Source organism: Myxocyprinus asiaticus, chromosome 42 (genome assembly GCF_019703515.2).
Source record: "Myxocyprinus asiaticus isolate MX2 ecotype Aquarium Trade chromosome 42, UBuf_Myxa_2, whole genome shotgun sequence".
Classification (NCBI taxonomy): Eukaryota; Metazoa; Chordata; class Actinopteri; order Cypriniformes; family Catostomidae; genus Myxocyprinus; species Myxocyprinus asiaticus.
Genome location: NC_059385.1, coordinates 34,848,985 through 34,870,624, shown reverse-complemented (window position 1 = coordinate 34,870,624; position 21,640 = coordinate 34,848,985). Strand labels below are relative to the sequence as shown.

Sequence of the window (21,640 nt, the reverse complement as noted above, 5' to 3'; positions counted from 1 at the left end):
ATTATTATTATTATTATTATTATTATATATTAATAATGCTTTTAAAGAATTCTATATTGATCTTTATAGTTCTACGTCTTTGTCTATTGATGAAGATATTAGAAACTTTGTGGAACCATTAGATCTTCCTAAACTGACGATTGAGCAAAAAAACTCTCTTGATTCTGAGATAACCTTGGAGGAGCTTGACAAGGTAATTAAGTCCCTACCTACTAGCAAGTCTCCGGGGCCAGATGGTTTTGCTGCAGAATTTTTTAGATCTTATGCTACAGAACTGGCTCCACTTTTGTTAGAAGTTTATACTGAATCATTAAAGGACGGAAAACTTCCTCCAACCATGACACAAGCCTGGATCAGTCTGATTCTTAAAAAGGACAAAGATCCAAGCGAGTGTAAAAGTTACCGTCCAATTTCCCTGATCCAACTAGGATGATTGTCCAGGGGTGGTGGCGGGAGGTGTGCCGCATAAGCTTCTGCTTTACGCAGATGATATTTTATTATTTGTCTCTGAACCTACTAGATCTTTGCCTTGCCTCCACAGAATTATTAATTCCTTTTCCAAGTTCTCAGGATACAAAGTCAATTGGGCTAAATCCGAAGCTTTGGCTTTGACAGCGTACTGCCCAGTAATGGCTTTTCAGCCGGGTGCCTTCCAGTGGCCCAAACAGGGCATTAAGTATTTGGGGATTTTATTCCCAGCAAATTTGTCTGATCTATTTTGTGTTAATTTTGACCCTTTAATAAAAAGGTTTTCGAGCGATGTCATCAGGTGATTGGGAAGGTTAATGTTATTAAAATTAATTGTATTCCAAAATTTAACTACCTGCTACAATCTCTCCCTGTAGATGTCCCCCTCTCTTATTTCAAGGAATTTGATAGCATAGCGAAGTCCTTCATTTGGAATAGTAAACGTCCCAGACTGCATTTTAATAAGTTACATAGGCTGATAGACAAAGGAGGGCTAGGCCTACCCAAGACTTTGTTTTATTACTATGCGTTCAGTCTCAGACATTTGGCTCATTGGTCACTTCCACCTGAGAGAGCCCCTCCCTGGTTTGTTATTGAACAGGCAGTTCTTGCCCCTATTTCGCCATTATAAAGCATCTCTATCAAACTAATTGGAAAAGTTAAGTTACACCCCGTTATTTCGCATTTACACTCGGTATGGACTAAAGTGTCCAGATTGTTTAAATTGGACACTTATTTAAATGCTGCCTCGAGCATATGGCAGAACCCAAGACTGTGTATTGGCAAGTCTCCTTTCTGCTGGCCGGAGTGGATTGTGAGGGGGGTTGCTACACTCGGTGACCTATATGAAAGTGGTGTGTTGAGATCGTTTGAAAACTTGGTCCAACATTTTGGGATCCCCAGACCTCAGTTTTATAGGTATTTACAACTGCGCCACCTGCTTTGCACTATTTTTGGGAGTAGCACACATTCCCCTAAGGAGGGAGATGCTTTGGGAGAGGTGATTGCGGCTTTTGGAAAAGGTCATGAGGCATCACTGTACTACTCCCTGTTAATTCAGAGTCTGGGGGACGGAGCCTTAACTTCTCTCAAGAGAGTATGGGAGAAAGATTTCAACTTGGCATTGGAGGAAGGAGTGTGGGCTAAGATTCTTAAAAACGTTAAGTCTGAATCTAGTGATGCAAGGGTGCGTCTTATACAATTCAAAATTTTGCATAGATTTTATTGGACCCCCTCTAGACTATATAGGCTTGGTCTTAAAGACACACCCACCTTAAATGTTGATTTTATATATAGATATATATATACATGTTTACATTTCATTGTAAAAAAATGTAAATAAAAATATAATAATAACTGATTCAAAATCATGTCTTGAAGCATTGGAATCTATAAAAACCGATCACCCAACAATTGTGAAGATTTTAATCAAATTGCCATGTCTTGAATCAAAGAATTTTAGTATTATTTTCTGCTGGGTACCTGGTCACTCAGGAATCTCTGGTAATGAACAAGCAGACAGAGCTGCCAGAGAAGCATTATCTACAGAACCAGTAAAATGCTCTATACCTTTCACAGATCTGAAACCAACATTAAATGTATACATTAAAAACAAATGGCAGTCGGAATGGGATCAGTGTTTAAACAACAAATTACGTGAAATAAATCTTGTTATTGGGAGAAGATATGTATTCCCTTTTAATAATCGCTGGGATCAGGTCATTTACACATGATGCTGGATAGGACATACAAGAAGAGTATCAGGAGAAAATTCACCAAAGTGTTCATCTAGTCAGAATCCACTATCCATTAAACATATTTTACTGGACTGTAATACTTCTACACATTTGAGGAACTTGTATTATTCTGTTGATACTTTTGAAAAGGTTTTTAACCAAGTGAATCCAAATTTAGTTTTAAGGTTTTTAGAAAAAAAATTAATCTTAAACAGATTGGTCTTTAGTTCTATTCTTGAATAACTAAACCTGGTTCTCGCCATGAATATAGCCATAGAAGCTGGCAAAAAAATAAATATCAGTGTAAATCCTGGATTCAAGTCGTTCTGCATAGAAATGGTTCATTCTTCTGCCCATAAACCCTACAATTCTAAATTAATAATTTAATGCTATTTAATGTGTGTATTGATAAAATTAGAGGGCAAGATGCATCGTGATGCATCGAGAATCATTTTATAATGGATCCTTTTGAATCGTAATCGAGTTGTCAGGCCAGTGAAAAGTAGTTTTGTTGTATAGAAAAAAGCAGCATGAACATCAACTTTTTGTTCCATGGAAGAAAGTCATACGGGTATTGGAACGACATGAATGAGTTTTATTTTTGGGTGAACTATTCCCTGCTCTTATTTGCTTTGTATGAAGTTATCTTTTTATTGAAAAGCATCTAAATTTGTTTCTCTTAGGCTCTCTTGGTATTGGTGGAGTTGATTACATGCTGAACTGTATCTTGGGCTCTAAAACGGAGGCTAATAACTGGCAGGCGCTGCTAGGTCGACTGTGTCTGATCGACAGACTCTTACTGGAGTTTCCTGCTGAATTCTACCCTCATATAGTGGCAGCCAGAGAATGCAGCCAGGCCCAAAACATTGTGGAGAGGTACAGAAATTCATCCTAATATTACTGACATTCTGTTAATACTTTATAAAACAGCAGGATTTGAAAAGTTGAATGCTTTTGCAAATGCAGACGCAAATGCTTGGCCAACACATTGCAAGCACCAAAATTCTGTACATAATTGTTGTGAATAAAGATGTGTTGCAGTTTGACATTTCTAATGTACTGTTGAATCTCTAGGTGGAGCAGGGCTGTGCACTTTTTAGGCGTTAGCGCCAGTGCTGAATTTTTTTAGTTTTTTAGTTTTTTTAACATAAGTATGTGGTCAAAATATATATTTTTTTCATATTGTAAATGATTTGATATTATATATTTTTATTTTTATAAATATTAATCACAAGATCAATCATATTGCTGCAACAATATGCCTCGACTAAGCATTTTTACCCACTACCACTGAACATAACTGAACACAATGTACACTAACCCGAATAATCCATTTAAGAAACACATCCCACTATGGTGTTTCCGTGAATCTCAAAAACATGCTGAATCCAGAATTTTGGAGTCAAAAGCACTACTGTTTAAGCTCGCCCTCTGAAAATGAAACAACTAGATGCTCCCAGACTTTGAAGGCAAACAGTAATAATCTTTAAGGGCAACCAAAAATATCTCATGTTTTTATTGATTGCATGAGTTTCTGCCAGTCAGCTGTTTTGCGTGCAGACTGATGGGCGATTCTCGAGTGCGGCCACGTGACCAGCATGCAACATAGAGGGAACAATACTCGACTTTGACAATGCATCCACGGCAACTTGCTTAAGTTCAAGTGTTTGAGATTTGGTTGTGGCAAAGCAGACATCAGACTCATTTTACATGTTCTTTGTTGCAACGTTCCTTGTAGATGGAAATAACATTTATCACACACATACGAATAGGTTGAAATTTGTCATTGCATGTAATTCTTAATCGCAAATGCGAGCAAAACAGTCGCAATGCACAGCCCTGCGTCATGAATTGTGGTCTGATATTTTTGAGAAACAACAATGTAAGAAAGCGAGCTTGTGTAGCTAAATGCGTCTGCATTCACATGCTTGCTTAGTAGATTATGTTTCGTCCTTTTTCTAGTCATAATTGTTGGAAATGAGATATGATACATTTTGACATTTCTGATGTACTGTTGAAACTTTAGGTGAGCCTTTGGAGTATTGTTATAGAGTTGTGGAGTTTGAATCAATTTATTTGACGTTTCAGGTACCAGAAGCTGCTGCCTCTTCTAAGTTTTGCGCTACAGTCCATCGATAACTCTCACTCGATGGTGGGTAAGCTTTCCCGTCGCGTCTTCCTGAGCGCTGCCCGTATGGTGGCTCGTGTGCCTCATGTCTTTGTTAAGCTACTGGACATGCTCAACGTCACCAGCTCCACTCACTATGCCCGCATGCGCCGCCGTCTCCTCGCCATCGCTGAGGAGATGGACATCCTGGAAACCATTCATCTGGGTCTAAATGACCTCCAGACCGGTCATAGCTCGCACTCTGATGCCTTCCTAGAACCCTCAGCTCCAAATAACTCCCCTTGTACCACTGAAAGGTACTCCCCCACCCATGGCCTACATCAGCCCACCACCAAGGTGCCGCGTCCAGGTCAAGTTAGTTCCAATCCTGTGGATGATATAACAGAGACACTCTCAACTGTTGTCACAAGCCCTGCTGAATTTCCAAAGCCCCCCGTTCAAGCCCGGAACAGACCTACAAGTCAGTGTTTGAACTCACCCTCGTCCAGTCATCCCCCAACCCTTCCCTCATTGTTCAACGCCTTAGCATTCCCTCCAGACAACCCCAAAGCCCTGCCGCATAGTTTCATGCCCAACAAATTGGCCCATTCCTCACCGGGAACCCAGCGCAAGTTATTGTTGCAGAAGGGAGTATGTGGAGGGGTTTGTAGTGGTAAGGACCCAGAGAAGCTGCCAAGCTCCTCTGCATTTACTCGAGCTCGGCCACTGCCCTCAAATCAGATCCACTGGCCCAGACCTACTCGACCTTCTACTGCTGCCTCATCTGATGGAGCTAAAGCTTTAAGCCTGGAGATGAAGAGCAACATGAAACTGGACCTTCAGGTGGTCAGGTCTGGAGACAATGTGGCCTGCGGTGGAAGATCTGCTTTTATCCCCAGCGAGGAAACAGTCTTCACACCGGTGGAAGAGAAGTTCTGTGGTCTCAAGGCTTTGGCCGAGCTCAACTCTAGCATGGAGGACCTGTTGGAAGCCTCCATACCTGCGGCAGACACCACCGTCACCTTCCAGTCCGAAGTGGCAGTGCTGTCACCGGAGCAGGCGAATGAAAATGATGACACATACAGTGAGGATGTGACCCAGAACCAGAAGTGCAAGGAGAAAATGGAAGCCGAGGAGGAGGCAGCCCTGGCGGTGGCCATAGCCATATCAGAGTCCCAAGATGCCCTGCCCATCATCCCACAGTTACAGGTGGAGAAAGGAGAAGACGTGATCATTATTCAGGTGGATGTAAGTGCAAAGTTCTGTCATTTTCTTATCAGCTTTGCTCAAACAGTGAAAATGGGTTTAAAAATGAGGGTGGATCCTGTGTAGAAAGACATTTCACACCAGCAGTGGTGATGTCTAGATGGTAAACCTTGTTCTGTGAAAGATCAGCTGCAAAGTTATTGTTACGGATAGGGGTAGGATTAAGCCCAAAGTATACTTCGGTCAGACGCTGAGTGTCCGTCTACAGGATGCGTGACTCAATTCTTGTCATCAGCAGAGTGCTCGAGCACTGGACGTATGCAGCCCGATTTTTCTAATCCCGCATATGTGAACATGCAGAATGCGCATGCTCCTGGAATTATTTGCACAAATTAGTGGACCCACAAGGTGGCAACACTCACATTTGAGCAGTTGCTGTCATAAAGATATGTTAGAAGATGATGTAGTCGCTGGTAAATAATAGGAGACGAAGGTGAAAACAACAACACTGGATTTACACGTCAAGAGCACGTGTGTGAGGAGGTCAGGAGATAACTGCATTTGTATAAATCAAGTCTGAAGGAATATAAAGACATCTTTAGGGGTCTAACCTCCTGAAGAGAAATAGTCTGGTGTCTTATAGCAGCCGTAGCGCGCATGCGGCAACCGCCTGTGTATGCGCGCATTGTCAAATAGAGTATTCTTTGACAGGCTTGCATTCGACTGTACGCAGACGCTAATCGTCAAAATCGAAGTATACTTAAGGCTTTAGAGGGAGGGTTAGGATTAGGAAGAGGTTTTAATGTTAGGGACTTAAACTCCAAAGCAGGTTTTGTTTTATTTTATTTTTTTAAATATAGTACTTAATTGAGTTTCTTTGATGCATGTGGTTATTTCTTTCAAAGTATTGTTTATTCCCAACTGTGCTTCATAAAATTTGTCTCGTTTTGCCAGTGTTTGGCAGGGCAGTTTGTGTTTGATTGTATAGAAAAAATTCATACCCTCTTATATGTCTGATAATTTCTTCATTTAAATGAGTTCTAAAATTTACATTTCTTCAAGTAATATAAGCATTGATAAATCATGTTCAGATGATAATGTTAAACCATGGCAGTGGATTGTGATATTTTTGAATGAGCATGCACACATGCCCTATTTATGAATGTTTGGAATTCACTAACATGCACCATCTTAACTAACAAATCTGGGGTGTACGCAACATTTGTGAATCCAGCGGAACGTTTTTGGAAAGGTCTAGTTACGCACAAATTAGTGGTGGGAATTGCCACAGAGCCCCGATTTGATATGACAACAATAGTTTGATGGGGATTCAGTATGTATTGTTTTTTTAAAAAAACATTATTGTGTGATTTGATTATATTTAGCGGTTAACCCACCCCCCTTTTTTTAAACGTTTAAAACCACCAATTTTAATAATCGACTAGTCTGTGCATTGTGCATTAGTCGAGTAGTTGGTGTTAAGGAACTTGTGTACAATTAGGCTGCATTATGTCTATGTGGCCCCGATCAGACAAGTTTCATAGGGATATATGGACTCAAAGCTCAGCCCCTTTAACAGGTCAACTAGCGGATACAAATAAGTTGGCTAAATAACTATAACCTCATCACATAAAATGTTTCAACAGGAAAGACTGCAGTATGAAGCGTAATCCAATATATTGTAGTAAAAGTGTGCCAGTCTCAAAACCACTTTTGAACATACAGTTTTTCCATTTTAATAACTGTAAAATTATATGTTATGAGATACAAATATTTCATCTTGGCACATTCCACATTTCTAAGGCCACCAGAAGTCTGTGATTTGTGTCTATGCGTGATTTCAGTTCCTACAGAAAGCATAATTTAAGTGCAAACTTATTGATAAATCATTTCCTCATGAAAATGTTTACACACAGATTTTACGCTCAAATGCGTGCGTATGCACGGATTTTGAAATGAAAATGTTTGGCTTCATTTTTTTTCTCTATTTTGCTTTTCATGGTCAGACACCAGAGACTCTGCCTGGTCATACCAAAGCAAAGCAGCCTTACAGGGAGGGCATGGACTGGCTCAAGGGTCAACAGATCGGCCTGGGTGCCTTCTCTTCATGTTACCAGGCTCAGGATGTGGGAACTGGCACACTGATGGCTGTCAAACAGGTGGGAACATCTGTGAACACACCACCCGAACAATTTGAGGCTTTCATCATGGATGAGTGAATGTTTTCTTTATATTTATGTTTGTATAACTTATGTCAATAAATGCTTGGTCAATCAGATCAAGACTATGGAACTTAATAAATGTGCTTATTTAAATAACATTTTAATTAAAATGTTGTATTGTGAGAATACCTTTATGACTTTATTCACAATATAGCATGGCCTCTTTCATTTCCTTGGACACATTTAAGCAAAAATGTATACACCGATCAGCCACAACATTAAAACCACTTGCCTAATATCATGTAGGTCCCCCTCGTGCTGCCAAAACAGCTCTGACCCATCGAGGCATGGACTCCACAAGACCTCTAAGGTGTCCTGTGGTATCTGGCACCAAGACGTTTGCAGTAGATCCTTTAAGTCCTGTAAGTTGTGAGGTGGGTCCTCCATGGATCGGACTTGATGGCCCAGCACATCTTATAGATGCTTAATCGGATTGAGATCTGGGGAATTTGGAGGCCAGGTCAACACCTTGAATTCTTTGTCATGTTCCTCAAACCATACCTGAACAAGTGTGACAGGGTGCATTATCCTGCTGAAAGAGGCCACTGCCATCAGCGAATACTGTTGCCATGAAGGGGTGTATGTGGTCTGCAACAATCTTTAGGGAGGTTGTATGTGTCAAAGGAACATCCACATGAAGGCCAGGACCCAAGGTTTCCCAGCAGAACATTGCCCAGAGCATCACGCTACCTCCGCCGGCAGCCTTCTTACCATAGTGCTTCCTGCTGCCATCTCTTCCCCAGGTAAACAACGCACATGCACCCAGCCATCCACATGATCTAAAAGAAATGTGATTCATCAGACCAGGCCACCTTCCATCGATCCATGGTCCAGCTCTGACACTCACGTGCCCATTGTAGGCACTTTCGGCAGTGGACAGGTGTCAGCATGGGCATCTGACCGGTCTGCGGCTATGCAACCCTATATGCAGCAAGCTACGATGCACTGTGCGTTCTGACACCTTTCTATCTTGGCCAGCATTAAGTTTTTCATCAATTTTTGCTACAGTAGCTTTTTGTTTTGCTTCTGTGGGTTCAGACCAGAAGGCTAGCCTTTGCGCCCCACATGCATCAATGAACCTTGGGCACCCATGACCCTGTCGCCGGTTCACCGGTTGTCCCTCCTTGGACCACTTTTGGTAGGTACTAACCACTGCATACCGGGAACACTCCACAAGACCTGACATTTATAGATGCTCTGACCCAGTCATCTAGCCAACACAATTTGGCCCTTGTCAAAGTCGCTCAGATCCTTATGCTTGCCCATTTTTCATGCTTCCAACACATGAACTTCAAGAACTGACTGTTCACTTGCTGCTTAATCTATCCCACCCCTTGACGGGTGCCACTGTAATGTGATAATAAATGTTATTCATTTCACCTGTCAGTGGTTTTAATGTTGTGGCTGATCAGTGTATATCGTGCAGTTAAAGTTGCATTTCTATAGTTTTTGCTATGACTGAATATGTTCTGTATTTGACAGCTAATCCAGAACATATTCTATGCAGACATAATTACAGGTGGTTTTAACCTACAGGTGACATATGTGAGGAACACCTCCTCAGAGCAGGAAGAGGTGGTGGAGGCACTGCGAGAGGAGATTCGAATGATGGACCTCCTCAATCACCCAAACATCATCCGGATGCTTGGAGCAACCTGCGAGAAGAACAACTACAACCTTTTTGTCGAGTGGATGGCTGGTATGTTATATTGTTTGTAGCGGTGGGCAGTATGACAAAAATCTTATATCATTGGATGAGTAATTGTTAATCACGCTAACTGTATATATCAAGCTATTTTTGTTCGAAAGTAAACTAAATACTTGACGAAATAAATGTACTTAGTCATTTGAGTTTTTCTTTTTACTTGGAACTTTATGGAGACAAAACAAAAGCTAAGATTATTGAAATGGGCATCAGATCCATTGACGCTGCTCTGTAAAAATAAACTCTACTTCACATTGGTACATGTCAGACACTATTTTAACATTACTCCATGTTTCTCACATGTAAATAATGTAAAGCAGTCCTGCTTACTGATATCCCATGACAGTGTTGGGCTTCTAACTGAAATGAATGCTAGCTACTTAATGTGACACTAGTAATTTAACAATTAACTAATTGTACAGTAGTGTGACGGTACTATTTTCAGTGCTATTTTCACAAAAGTGTGGCTTTTCCATTAACAAGCTATTGTTTTCCAGTGTAGCAGTGTAGCATCATAAAACGTTACATTTTTATCACATTGTATATTGCGCCTGCAGCAATACCAGGCAGAAATCAGACGCAATCATCTAAATCATCCTCTTTGTCGCTCATATGTAGGGTTGGAAAGTCCAAAATATATAATTGAATTTGTTTGTTGGTACAGATCATGTTTTTAATCAATTATAATCTCTATAATCTCTCTATCTGTTGCTGTAATTTAACACATACTGCCCCTGTGAACATGCTTAAGTGAGGAAGAAAATTAATACAGAAGTTTTTCAATTAAGACAGACTTCCTCGCCATTTTAGTTGGTAACTTTATTAGGAACTGCAGCATAAGTGATCTAACTTGCACTCTTCGTCCCTTGTCTTCAGGTGGTTCTGTATCTCATCTCTTAAACAAATATGGTGCCTTTAAGGAGGGTGTGGTCATCAACTACACCGAGCAGCTCTTGCGAGGTCTCGCCTACCTCCACGAGAACCAGATCATCCACCGGGACATCAAAGGTGAGCTACAGTCAAACTCGTGCAGGGGCACAGCTACAGGAAACGGCTGTTGTTTTGCACTGGAAGGAAGGTTTCTATTCTCATCTCAGTGTACTTTTCCTGGTGCTCTCATAGGTGGAGTTGTGTGTTTTTAAGCTTTGTTCTGAAACCTAGTGAACTGCCTTACTAGGCAGCATTTTAATGAATCATAGGCTCTCCAGATGTAAAGTCTGTTCGAGAAGGTAGATGGCAACATGCTAAGATGACCAGAAAATAATGTCACAATTTAGAAAAAATCTCAATGGTCCTAAATGTAGGCTTGATTTCCTTCTAAACAAAACATAATTTTATTTTTTATATTATTCAAAAATCAAATCAAATCACTTTATTGTCACTCAACCATATACACAAGTGCAACAGTGGGTGCAGTTCCAAGCAACATAGCAGTCATGACAGTGATGAGACATATACCAATCTACAATAAACATCAGATTTACACAACACAATTACAAAACTAATATACACATAATTACACAACACAATATACAAATAATACTGTACAATATACAATACAATATAGAATACACAGTATACAATAAACATTATATATAAAATATACTTTAAGTTGTATTGTGTTGTATTGACATTCAGGCTGTCAGTTGATAGTCAGTTGCCAGTGTGTTGTTAAGAGAATATAATTTATGACAGTCCAGTGTGAGATTAATAGTGCAGTGCTGATGTATATTGATCGTGAGAGATCAAGAGTTCAAAAGTCTGATCGCTTGGGGGAAGCAGCTGTCATGAAGTCGGCTGGTGCGGGTCCTGATGCTGCGATACCGCCTGCCAGTGAGAGCAGCCCATGGCTCGGGTGGCTGGAGTCTCTGATGATTCTCTGAGCTTTTTTCACACACCACCTGGTGTAGATGTCCTGGAGGGAGGGAAGCTCACCTCCGATGATGTGTCTGGCTGTACGCACCACTCTTTGCAGGGCTTTGCGGTTGAGGGTGGTGCTGTTGCCATACCAGGCAGTGATGCAGCCAGTCAGGATGCTCTCTGCAGTGCTGGTGTAGAACAGTGTGAGGATGCGGTGGTTCATTCCAAACTTCCTCAGCCATCTCAGGAAGAAGAGGCACTGGTGAGCCTTCTTCACAATGGCCTCTGTGTGAACGGACCATGTGAGTTCCTCAGTGATGTGGACACCGAGGAACTTGAAGCTGCTGACCCTCTCCACCGGTGCTCCGTTGATGGTGATGAGGTTGTGTTCTCTGTCTTTTCTCCCGAAGTCCACCACAAGCTCCTTGGTCTTACTGATGTTAAGGGAGAGGTTGTGCTCCAGACACCAGCGTGTCAGCGTTTCATCATTGTCAGTGATCAGACCTACCACCGTCATATCATCAGCGAACTTGATGATGGCATTGGAGCTGTACACCCAGTCATGTGTGTACTGGGAATACAGGAGTGGGCTGAAAACACAGCCCTGCGGGGCTCCAGTGTTGAGGCCCATTCTGACCACCTGGCATCTGCCTGACAGTAAGTCCAGGATCCAGCTGCACACCGAGCTGTTTAAGCCCAGTACCTGGAGTTTAACATCAAGCTTAGAGGGCACTATGGTGTTGAATGCTGAGCTGTAGTCTACAAACAGCATTCTCACATATGTGTTCCTTTTTTCCAGGTGGGAGAGAGCAGTGTGTAGTGTAAGTGCAATGGCATCATCAGTGGAGCGGTTGTTGTGGTAAGCAAACTGCAGTGAGTCCAGTGAGGCAGGCAGCACAGAGCAGATGTAATCTCTGTTTAGTTTCTCAAAGCATTTGCTGATGATGGGGGGCAGAGCAACAGGACTCCAGTCATTTAAGCAAGTGATTTTGGATTACTTTGGTACAGGCACAATGATGGACATTTTAAAGAATGTGGGGACCACAGACAAGGAGAGGGAGGGAACCTATCCATGATTAGTGAACAAGTCGACAGAAATGTTACTTTCATTTAAATCAAAGATATCAGTATGATTAAAAAAAAATAGTTTATACTGTCGTTCATGCTTCAAGTATCACGTCATTAGCATGGCAACATGCCTTGTTGCTAGTGTAGATCATTCCAGATGAGTCACTTGTGAAGTTCTGTTTCAGTCAGACTGCAGCCTTGTCTACACCTGACACAAGCGGTGTGGAGCGTCAAAAGCAAGTTGCACCTATAATGATCAGTAATGCTACACCTGAATCGTCTATTGCATCACAATGTGCCTTCAGTTGACAGATGCCCGTCCAATTTCTGATGTACTTTTTGTTTGTTGTGTTTTTGTTTTTGTTTTGTTTTTGCCATGAATTTTATTGATTATACATTTAAATAACATCTGACAATTACATCAAACCAGATTATGATTTTTCTTGTCTCTGGTCTACTAATTTAAATAATGTTTAGTCTCTAACCATGTGTATACGCAGTTAGCACTTATAACAAACATTATAATAAATATTAAAGGACAAGCCACTTTTTATACCAATGAAAATAAAGTAGGAAACAGGTCACATAGCACAACAGTGCCCACCCATTCTTGGTTCCGGAAGTATTTCCCATTAATTTCTTCTACGGTTTTCATAAAATCCTTTCTAAAAGAGTTCTAATCCTTGAACCAAACCAACTAGCTCCAAGGTGAATCACAACATTACAAACTTTTGATTTAAAGTAAAAAAGTATTTAAAAATTGGACAAAAAGACAAAGGTACTTAATGTCTTTAAGGGCATGAGGGCATGAACTACAATCCCATGAAGCATTGCAAATGATGTAATCAAATTAAAATCGATGGAAAAATATAAAACCTATTGATTTAAAGTTGTTGATTATAAGTACATACATTTTAAGTTTATTGCAAAATATTCTGATATTTGGAAATATATAAGTAGATTGAGAGTGTAGGGAGACAGACTGTATTGTGTCATTCACAATGTGTCATGGGAATATCCAATATAGACATCCTCAAGCTGTGGCGGTTGACAGTGTGGCAGCTCAGTAGGTTTTAAAAGCGAACTTAAGAATGTCTATCTTCTCATTTTGACCTGTGTAGGTGCCAATCTGCTCATTGACAGCACAGGCCAGAGGCTGCGGATCGCTGATTTTGGGGCTGCGGCGCGTCTGGCCTCTAAAGCCACAGGTGCAGGAGAGTTCCAGGGTCAGCTCTTGGGGACCATCGCCTTTATGGCTCCAGAGGTAAGACTCTTAAACTAAAATGGTGCTGGATCTCTGCTGGTGCAGTCAGGGGAACTGCGAACCTCTCTCAGAACTGGCCCGAGTTTCTACTGACTTGAGAGCTGACTAAATTACTACATAAACTGCCCACAAATAAATATAGTGCATCTTCAATCATCTTGAGTGAATAATTAAATTGCCTTAAAGGTCCTGTAAGTGTTGATAAGCATCTTTTAATCCTTGGTTACTGCTCATTACAGGCCGACACCTTCATTGTTCGGGGTAGAATTTTACCCAGATAGAGTAATCATATAAGTTAATTTCAATAAATTCATTATATTAAACTGTTGCATTTAATCTTGAATTTGATCGTATTTAGACTTTTTTATATATATATTTAATTATATATAAAAAAAGGTCACTTCTGTAAAAACATTTATTAAACTTCATTAATCTGACAAATTAAGAAAGTATGAGATTTTGTCAGGCATTTGGTGTCATCTGGTGAAAATATACATGACGTATAGTTTAAAAACCAGTAAGGGGGGGCTATAGTGATCCATTGATTTAGATGGGCCTAGTCTCTGTAATCCAGTGTTGAAACAAACTTAGTTTTGAGATGTATTCACAAATTATGAATTTGGATATATACTTAGACATCATCAAAGACTATTTTTTGTCAAAGTTTAGCTTTTTTTTTTAAACCACTTGTTTTGAAGTGTCCGTTTTTATGCTTTGTGTGTGTGTGTGTGTGTGTGTGTGTGTGTGTGTGTGTGTGTGTGTGTGTATATATATATATGTATATGTATATGTATATATATATATATATATATATATATATATATATATATATTAATAATTTAGTCATTGAATTTTGATGTCTGAAATAAATCAAACTCAATAGAGTAAATGAACAAAAATGTCAATAAAACAAACAGCAATAAACTGATATGAACAGCAATGAACAGTGATAATACAAATTGTGTATAAACAGAAGACTTTGCAATGGGAAACTTTTTTCAAACATCTAAATTCAAATCAGTGACATGAACAGCAGTAATGTGGTGTCACACTTTAATCTTTTGGTCTGTATGTACATGTGTGTGTGTTGCATTGTAGCTGATTGATTTCTTTTTCAACAAAATAAAAAAAAAAAACGCTCTGCATTATAGTGTCACCAAATCATTTCTCTGTGTGTGCGTGTGTGCATGCGTTGTGGATGTGCTAGATTCTCTCCCCGTCATTTCTGTGTGGGTGTGTTCCGCATTGTGGCTGAATGATTGATTTTTATTTGACAAATAAAAAAAAAAATGCTCTGTTATATTTTCACCCATTCATTTTCCTTCACCCATTAATTCAGATTTGACCTGGAACAGTAGGAGTGTCACTTTTTGACTCATCAAATCAAGTCAATTTATATATTTTTTTTGTATATGTGTGTGTTCAGATGGCAAATGCCTCGTAAAGCTCTGTTGAAGGAAACCATTTTTAATTTTAAAAAGTAATGGCTAATGGGTCAAAAATTACCTGGCCAGTAACCGAGGGTTAAATAAGAATTTTTATATCACAAACTGCTTTTGATGCAACCGTCAAAAGTTACAATTCATACAGTAATTACAAGTGCACACACACACACACACACACACAAACACACATACAGTATATAATGTATTTTTATTTTAGACAGACTGAGAAAATAAAGTGACTGATATTTATGCATCAAGTTATGAGAACACATTTTAACATCCAAAAAGTAATTTGATAGTCTATATGCCATCACAAGCTGCTGAAGTTATTTAAATATATAATGAATAGAATTCATAGAAATCAATTCACAATAAAGAGGCATTGTGCAATGTTTTACTGTACATAACAGGATGTGTTTCGACTGATTGTGCATCACATCGGCTGCTTACAGCATAAATATCTTTCTTGATCAGGACTATTTTTTGCTCTGTTGTGAAGTCAGGGCCCACAGATGCACAACTTTTCCTTGCTCTCTAAACCTTTAATGTCAGTGTCCTTCAGCAAAGCCTCAAGTCTGGGGACCCCTCTGTGTGCTGTTCTGAGTTACGTGGCCAGTCAGAAAACAGCACAAGGTGGATTTAGATCTCTCAGTAACTTGACATTGCAGTAAATTGCAGTTCTTTTGAAGCAGCCACAATGGGCCGGACCCTTAATTCCTTGTTGTCATTGTTGCTCCAAACTCTGTTTAATTAGAAAGCAGTTCAGCTGGCCAGCAGAGGATTCATTACTAAAACCTCTTCAAAATGAACAAAGCTGTCTTTTGTTTGGAAATTTTATCTCTCTCTCTCTCTCTCTCTCTCTCTCTGTCTCTGTCTCTCTCTCTCTCTCTCTCTCTCTCTCTCTCTGTCTCTTTTAAATAAAAATTACTTAAAAATGTAGTTCCGAATGACCTTTATTTTTGAGCCCCACACCTTTTAGCCTTTCAGAGCTCTTCCAGTGAATGGTAAATTCTTTGAAGTGCGTTGGAATGATTACTTCTGAATAGAACACACCTTCATTTAAAACAAAAGCGCAAGGCGCTTCATTCATCATGACTTTAACACGATTACTAAGCTCCGCAAGTCATTTACTTTTACATTTAGTCATTTAGCATATGCTTTTATCCAGAAGAGACAAGAAAAGTATTTTAATCATTAAAAAAGAAATCCTGGAGTTGCGTGGCACCATGCGAGGTTCGGACGTGTGAACAGCGAGCTCTGCACACTTTGCTAGTTTTAATACTTTGTGTGAGATTCGATACACCCTGATTCTTAACTGTTCTAGGAAGACAATATGTCAAAGAATTCAAAGTCCTCAGGCTCTGGAGACATTAAAAGACACTTGCGTGCTCAAGCTGATGCCCCTGAACAGCAGGCCACAAGCCCAGGAGCCAATTTGGCCAGTGAAGGAAATTTGGCGAGAATTGTTGAATTGGCAGTGCTGACGAAGGTCGTTGCTAACTTGGAGGATCTTGCGGTAATACGTCAGTCGATCACTGCCATGGAGACTGAATTCACTGAGGTGGTTACAAGAGTGGGGAATGTCGAGAAACAGATCGATTTATCTGGAGTCATCAGAGAGGGAATTAGCTGCTAATCCACTAGAGACCTTGGTGGATTTGGAGCACGTCTGGGAGAAGCTGGAGGATTTGGAGAACCGCAACTGGTGGTATAACATCCAAATTGTTGGAATTCCTGAGGACGAAGAAGGTTGGGATATGGTGAAATTCCTGGACGGGCTCTTTCCGAATCTGCTAGACATAACAGGCCATAAGCTGGAAATCGAGCGAGCTCGCAGGGTTCCAGCTCGGCGATCCACTGAGGGAGAAAGGCCCGATCAATTCTGGCCAAATTTCTAAGATCATCCAATAAAAATCTTGTGTTATGTGAGGCAAGGAGTAAAGGAAGGCTTTCTTGGAAGAACCATAGCATTTTCTTGTTCCCAGACTTCTTATTAATTATAATTATAAAATTAAATTAATTATAAATTAAAATTAATTATAATTATTCTTGTTCGACAAAAGAGAAATGTGATAGATTCAAGGAATGCAAGAAACTTACATCAATGGAAGGTCGCTTTTGCACTGATGTTCCCGGCCAAATTGAGAATAGATGCTAAGGATGGCCGCAAAATATTTACATGTCCCCAGCAAGCAATGTCAGTCATAAAGTCAATGGACAGCGTAAGTTATCTTGTGGTGTAATTTTTTTTATATAGAAACACCGGACTTGCGCAATCTGATGGCAAAGTTGTCGCGGGGGCTCTCGTAGGCGTACATGGACTGAGTTTAAATCAAATCAAATCACTCAAATCACTTTTTTAATGTCACACAAGTGCAATAGTGTGTGAAATTCTTGGGTGCAGTTCCGAGCAACATAGCAGTCGTGACAGTGATGAGACATACCAATCTACAATAAACATCAAATTTACACAACACAATTTAAAATCTAATATACACATAATTACTCACAACACAATATACAAATAAAAACATACAGTGTACATTATACAATACACACAATATAGAGTACACATTATACAATTAAAAAAATAGTATATATAGTATATATAAATGTAATACAGTAGGTTGTATTGTACTGTATTGACATTCAGGCTGTCGGTTGATAGTCAGTTGCCAGCATGTTGTTAAGAGAATATAATTTATGACAGTCCAGTGTGAGATAATAAGATTAATAAAGTGCAATGCTGATGTATATTGATCGTGATAGATCAAGAGTTCAAAAGTCTGATTGCTTGGGGGAAGAAGCTGTCATGAAGTTGGCTGGTGCGGGTCCTGGTGCTGCGATACCGCCTGCCTGATGGTAGCAGTGAGAGCAGCCCATGGCTCGGTTGGCTGGAGTCTCTGATGATCCTCCGAGCTTTTTTCACACACCGCCTGGTATATATGTCCTGGAGGGAGGGAAGCTCACCTCCGATGATGTGCCTGGCAGTTCGCACCACCCTTTGCAGGGCTTTGCGGTTGTGGCCGGTGCTATTGCCGTACCAGGCGGAGATGCAGCCAGTCAGGATGCTCTCTACAGTGCTGGTGTAGAACCGTGTGAGGATGTGGCGGTTCATTCCAAACTTCCTCAGCCGTCTCAGGAAGAAGAGGCGCTGATGAGCCTTCTTCACAACGGCCTCGGTGTGGACAGACCATGTGAGTTCCTCAGTGATGTGGACACCCAGGAACTTGAAGCTGCTGACTCTCTCCACTGGTTCTCCATTGATGGTGATGGGGCTGTGTTCTTTCTCTTCTCCTGAAGTCCACCACAAGCTCCTTTGTCTTACTGACCTTGAGGGAGAGGTTGTGCTCCTGACACCAGCGTGTCAGAGTGTGCACCTCCTCTCTGTAGGCTGTTTCATCATTGTCAGCGATCAGACCTACCACCGGCGTATCATCAGCAAACTTAACAGGGATTGACGCTAGTTGGCGCTGTCGTGCGCGGGGTTAATGCGCACATTTTTCTTTTTCTTTTTTTTTTTGGGATTCGGGGGGGAAGTTTGGGGTTTGATTGTTGCACTAATGATGGAATGTGGTCTTTATCATTTTATTTTTGACATACACACTATTTTTTTCTGGTATGTCAAAATGTCAGATGTTAATATGAGTGGATTGTCTCTCTCCACATTGAATGTGAATGGGTTGGCGCACCCCATAAAAAGAAGGAAGGTTATGTCTCAAACATAAGTAATATGATGTAGTGTTTCTTCAAGAAACGCATCTTTTTCCGCAGGAAGCTGAAAAATTTGGGAAGATATGGGGTGGACATGTTTTCTTTAGTGCTGGCTCAAGTAAGAGCAGGGGAGTCATTACATTGATAAGTAAGCATCTACAATTCAAATGTCTCAAACAGATTAAAGATAAATTAGGGAGAGTCATTATTGTTTTAGCTGAAATTCAGGGGCAAAGGTTGATTTTTGGCTAATATTTACACACCTAACGCTGATGATCAGGCATATGCAAGATCTATTTTTTTTTATAGATCTTGAAGGGATGTTGCAAGCTGCTGGCACCCCTCATGATATAATATTGTGAGGAGAGTTTAATCTATTGTTGGACTCTGTCCTTGATCATAGTGAAGCAAAAGTGTGTAAGCCCCCTACAGCAACATTGACGCTTCATGGGATGTGCAAAAATCTTGGTCTTACAGATATTTGGAGACATTTGAACCCATCTGATAGGGACTATACATTCATCAGTCCATAAGATTTATTCTAGAATATTTTTTTTTTATATCTAAGTCCCTCATTTCATCTGTTGTTGATTTGCTCAATTGGAAACATCTTAGTCTCAGATCACGCCTTGGTGAGTTTAGAAATGTTGCCACATACGGAGAAAAAGAAATCATATAGTTGGCACTTTCCCTTTTGCAAAATCCTGAATTCCAACAAATGTTAAAGGCTGAAATCAATGTTTATTTGGAGACCAACTGGTCCTCAGTATCCTCTGTGGGTGTGGCTTGGGAGGGACTTAAGGCAGTTTTTAGGTGTCAGATCATACAGTATGCCTCAATCACCAAAAGATCCAAAGCATGAGAACTCGTGGAATTGGAAGGGAATATTAAAAGTGCCGAGGCAGAGCTGAAACACCGAATGTCGTCTGATGGCCTCAGAATTGACCCTATTAAAATACAGATATAATACTATTCAGGGCAAGACAGTCATATTTTGTGTCAGGGGATAAAGCAGGGAAACTTTTGGCTAGATATATAAAACAGAAGAGTCTTTTTCTACCATTGATTATTTTGAGAAACAAAACAGTACTTATATACTTTTTAACTACAAATGTTCGCTTCGGTACATCTCTGTGACATGCGCTCATGAGAGGGATGACATAAGCTCGTTGGTAAGGTCACGCGTCACGTGGAGGAGGAATCAGGAAGTGCATCATTGTTTACATTGTTTTTTTTATTATTATTTGGAAATTGTATTTTATTTTATATTGATTTGGACTGTTTTGGTTTGTGAATGGCGCTTTGTCTGTGCTCTGTGCAAGTTTTTCTTGTAAACAATGATGCACTTCCTGCCTCCTCCTCCTCCACGTGACACATGACCTTACCAACGAGCTTACGTCATCCCTCTTCTGTTTTGATGAAGAAAGAAACTCGGATATATCTTGGACGGGCTGAGGGTGAGTAAATTATCAGCAAATTTTTGTTTTTGGGTGAACTATTCCTTTAAGTATTTGGGCATTTTATTCCCAGCAAATTTGTGTAATTTAGTTAACTTTGACCCCTTAATAAAAAGGTTTTCGAGTGATGTGGGCAGGTGGGCTACATTACATTTTTCTATGATTGGGAAGGTTAATGTTATCAAAATGAATTGTATTCCGAAATTTAACTACCTGCTACAATCTCTCCCTGTAGATGCCCCCCTCTCTTATTTCAAGCTATTTGATAGCATAGTAAAGTCCTTAATTTGGAATGGTAAGTGTCCTAGCTTACATTTCAATAAGTTACATAGGCTGATTGACAAAGGTGGGCTAGGCCTACCCAAGATTTTGTTTTATTATTATGCATTCAGTCTCAGACATTTGGCTCATTGGTCACTTCCACCTGAGAGGAAAAATACGGTGTGGTTGTTTCAAGGAGCACAAAACTTGTTGACCCCTCTCCAAACATAGCGCTTATGGTTGTGACCATAGCATTTTGGTCTCATCACTCCAAATTACAGTGTGCCAGAAGCTGTGAGGCATATCAAGGTGTTGTCTGGCATATTGTAACCAGGCTTTTTTGTGGCATTGTCTTTTTTCTGGCAACTCGACCATGCAGCTCATTTTTGTTCAAGTATCATTGTATTGTGCTCATTGAAACAACCACACCATCTTTTTCCAGAGCAGCCTGTATTTCTCCTGAGGTTACCTGTCGGTTTTTCTTTGTATCCCGAACAATTCTTCTGGCAGTTGTGGCTGAAATCTTTCTTGGTCTACCTGACCTTGGCTTGGTATCAAGAGATCCCCAAATTTTCCACTTATTAATAAGTGATTGAACAGTACTGACTGGCATTTTCAAGGCTTTGGATATATTTTTATAACCTTTTCCAAAGGTTCTTTATAAAGTTCCATTACCTTGTTACACAGGTCTTTTGAAAGTTCTTTTCTGCTCCCCATGGCTCAGTATCTAGCCTGCTCCGTGCATCCATGTGAGAGCTAACAAACTCATTGACTATTTATACACAGACACTAATTGCAATTTAAAAAGCCACAGGTGTGGGAAATTAACCTTTAATTGCCATTTAAACCTGTCACCTCGTGTGTCTGTAAAAAGGCCAAACATTCAAGGGTATGTAAACTTTTGATCAGGGCCATTTGGGTGATTTTTGATACCATTATGATTTTAAAAAGGAGCCAAACAACTATGTGATAATAAATGGCTTGATATGATCACTATCCTCAAATAAAAGACAGTTTTTTTTTTTTTGCAAGATCAGTCATATTTTCAAAATTAATCCCAAAATTTCACAATTCTGCCAGGGTATGCACACTTTTGAGCACAAATGTACATATACACACACACATAC

At 40.1% G+C, this 21,640-nt stretch overlaps 1 protein-coding gene across 2 annotated transcripts in view; it reads left to right on the top strand.

Annotated features, from left to right (window-relative positions):
- LOC127432324 (mitogen-activated protein kinase kinase kinase 1-like) overlaps positions 1–21,640 on the top strand; it is a 167,133-nt gene that overhangs the window by 125,956 nt on the left and 19,537 nt on the right. For both annotated transcript variants that reach the window (XM_051683223.1, XM_051683222.1), the window contains exons 13-18: positions 2,888–3,080; positions 4,293–5,559; positions 7,524–7,676; positions 9,276–9,438; positions 10,321–10,452; positions 13,494–13,636. In XM_051683223.1, the coding sequence (XP_051539183.1) occupies positions 2,888–3,080; positions 4,293–5,559; positions 7,524–7,676; positions 9,276–9,438; positions 10,321–10,452; positions 13,494–13,636 (2,051 nt within the window). The remainder of the gene's footprint in view (positions 1–2,887; positions 3,081–4,292; positions 5,560–7,523; positions 7,677–9,275; positions 9,439–10,320; positions 10,453–13,493; positions 13,637–21,640) is intronic.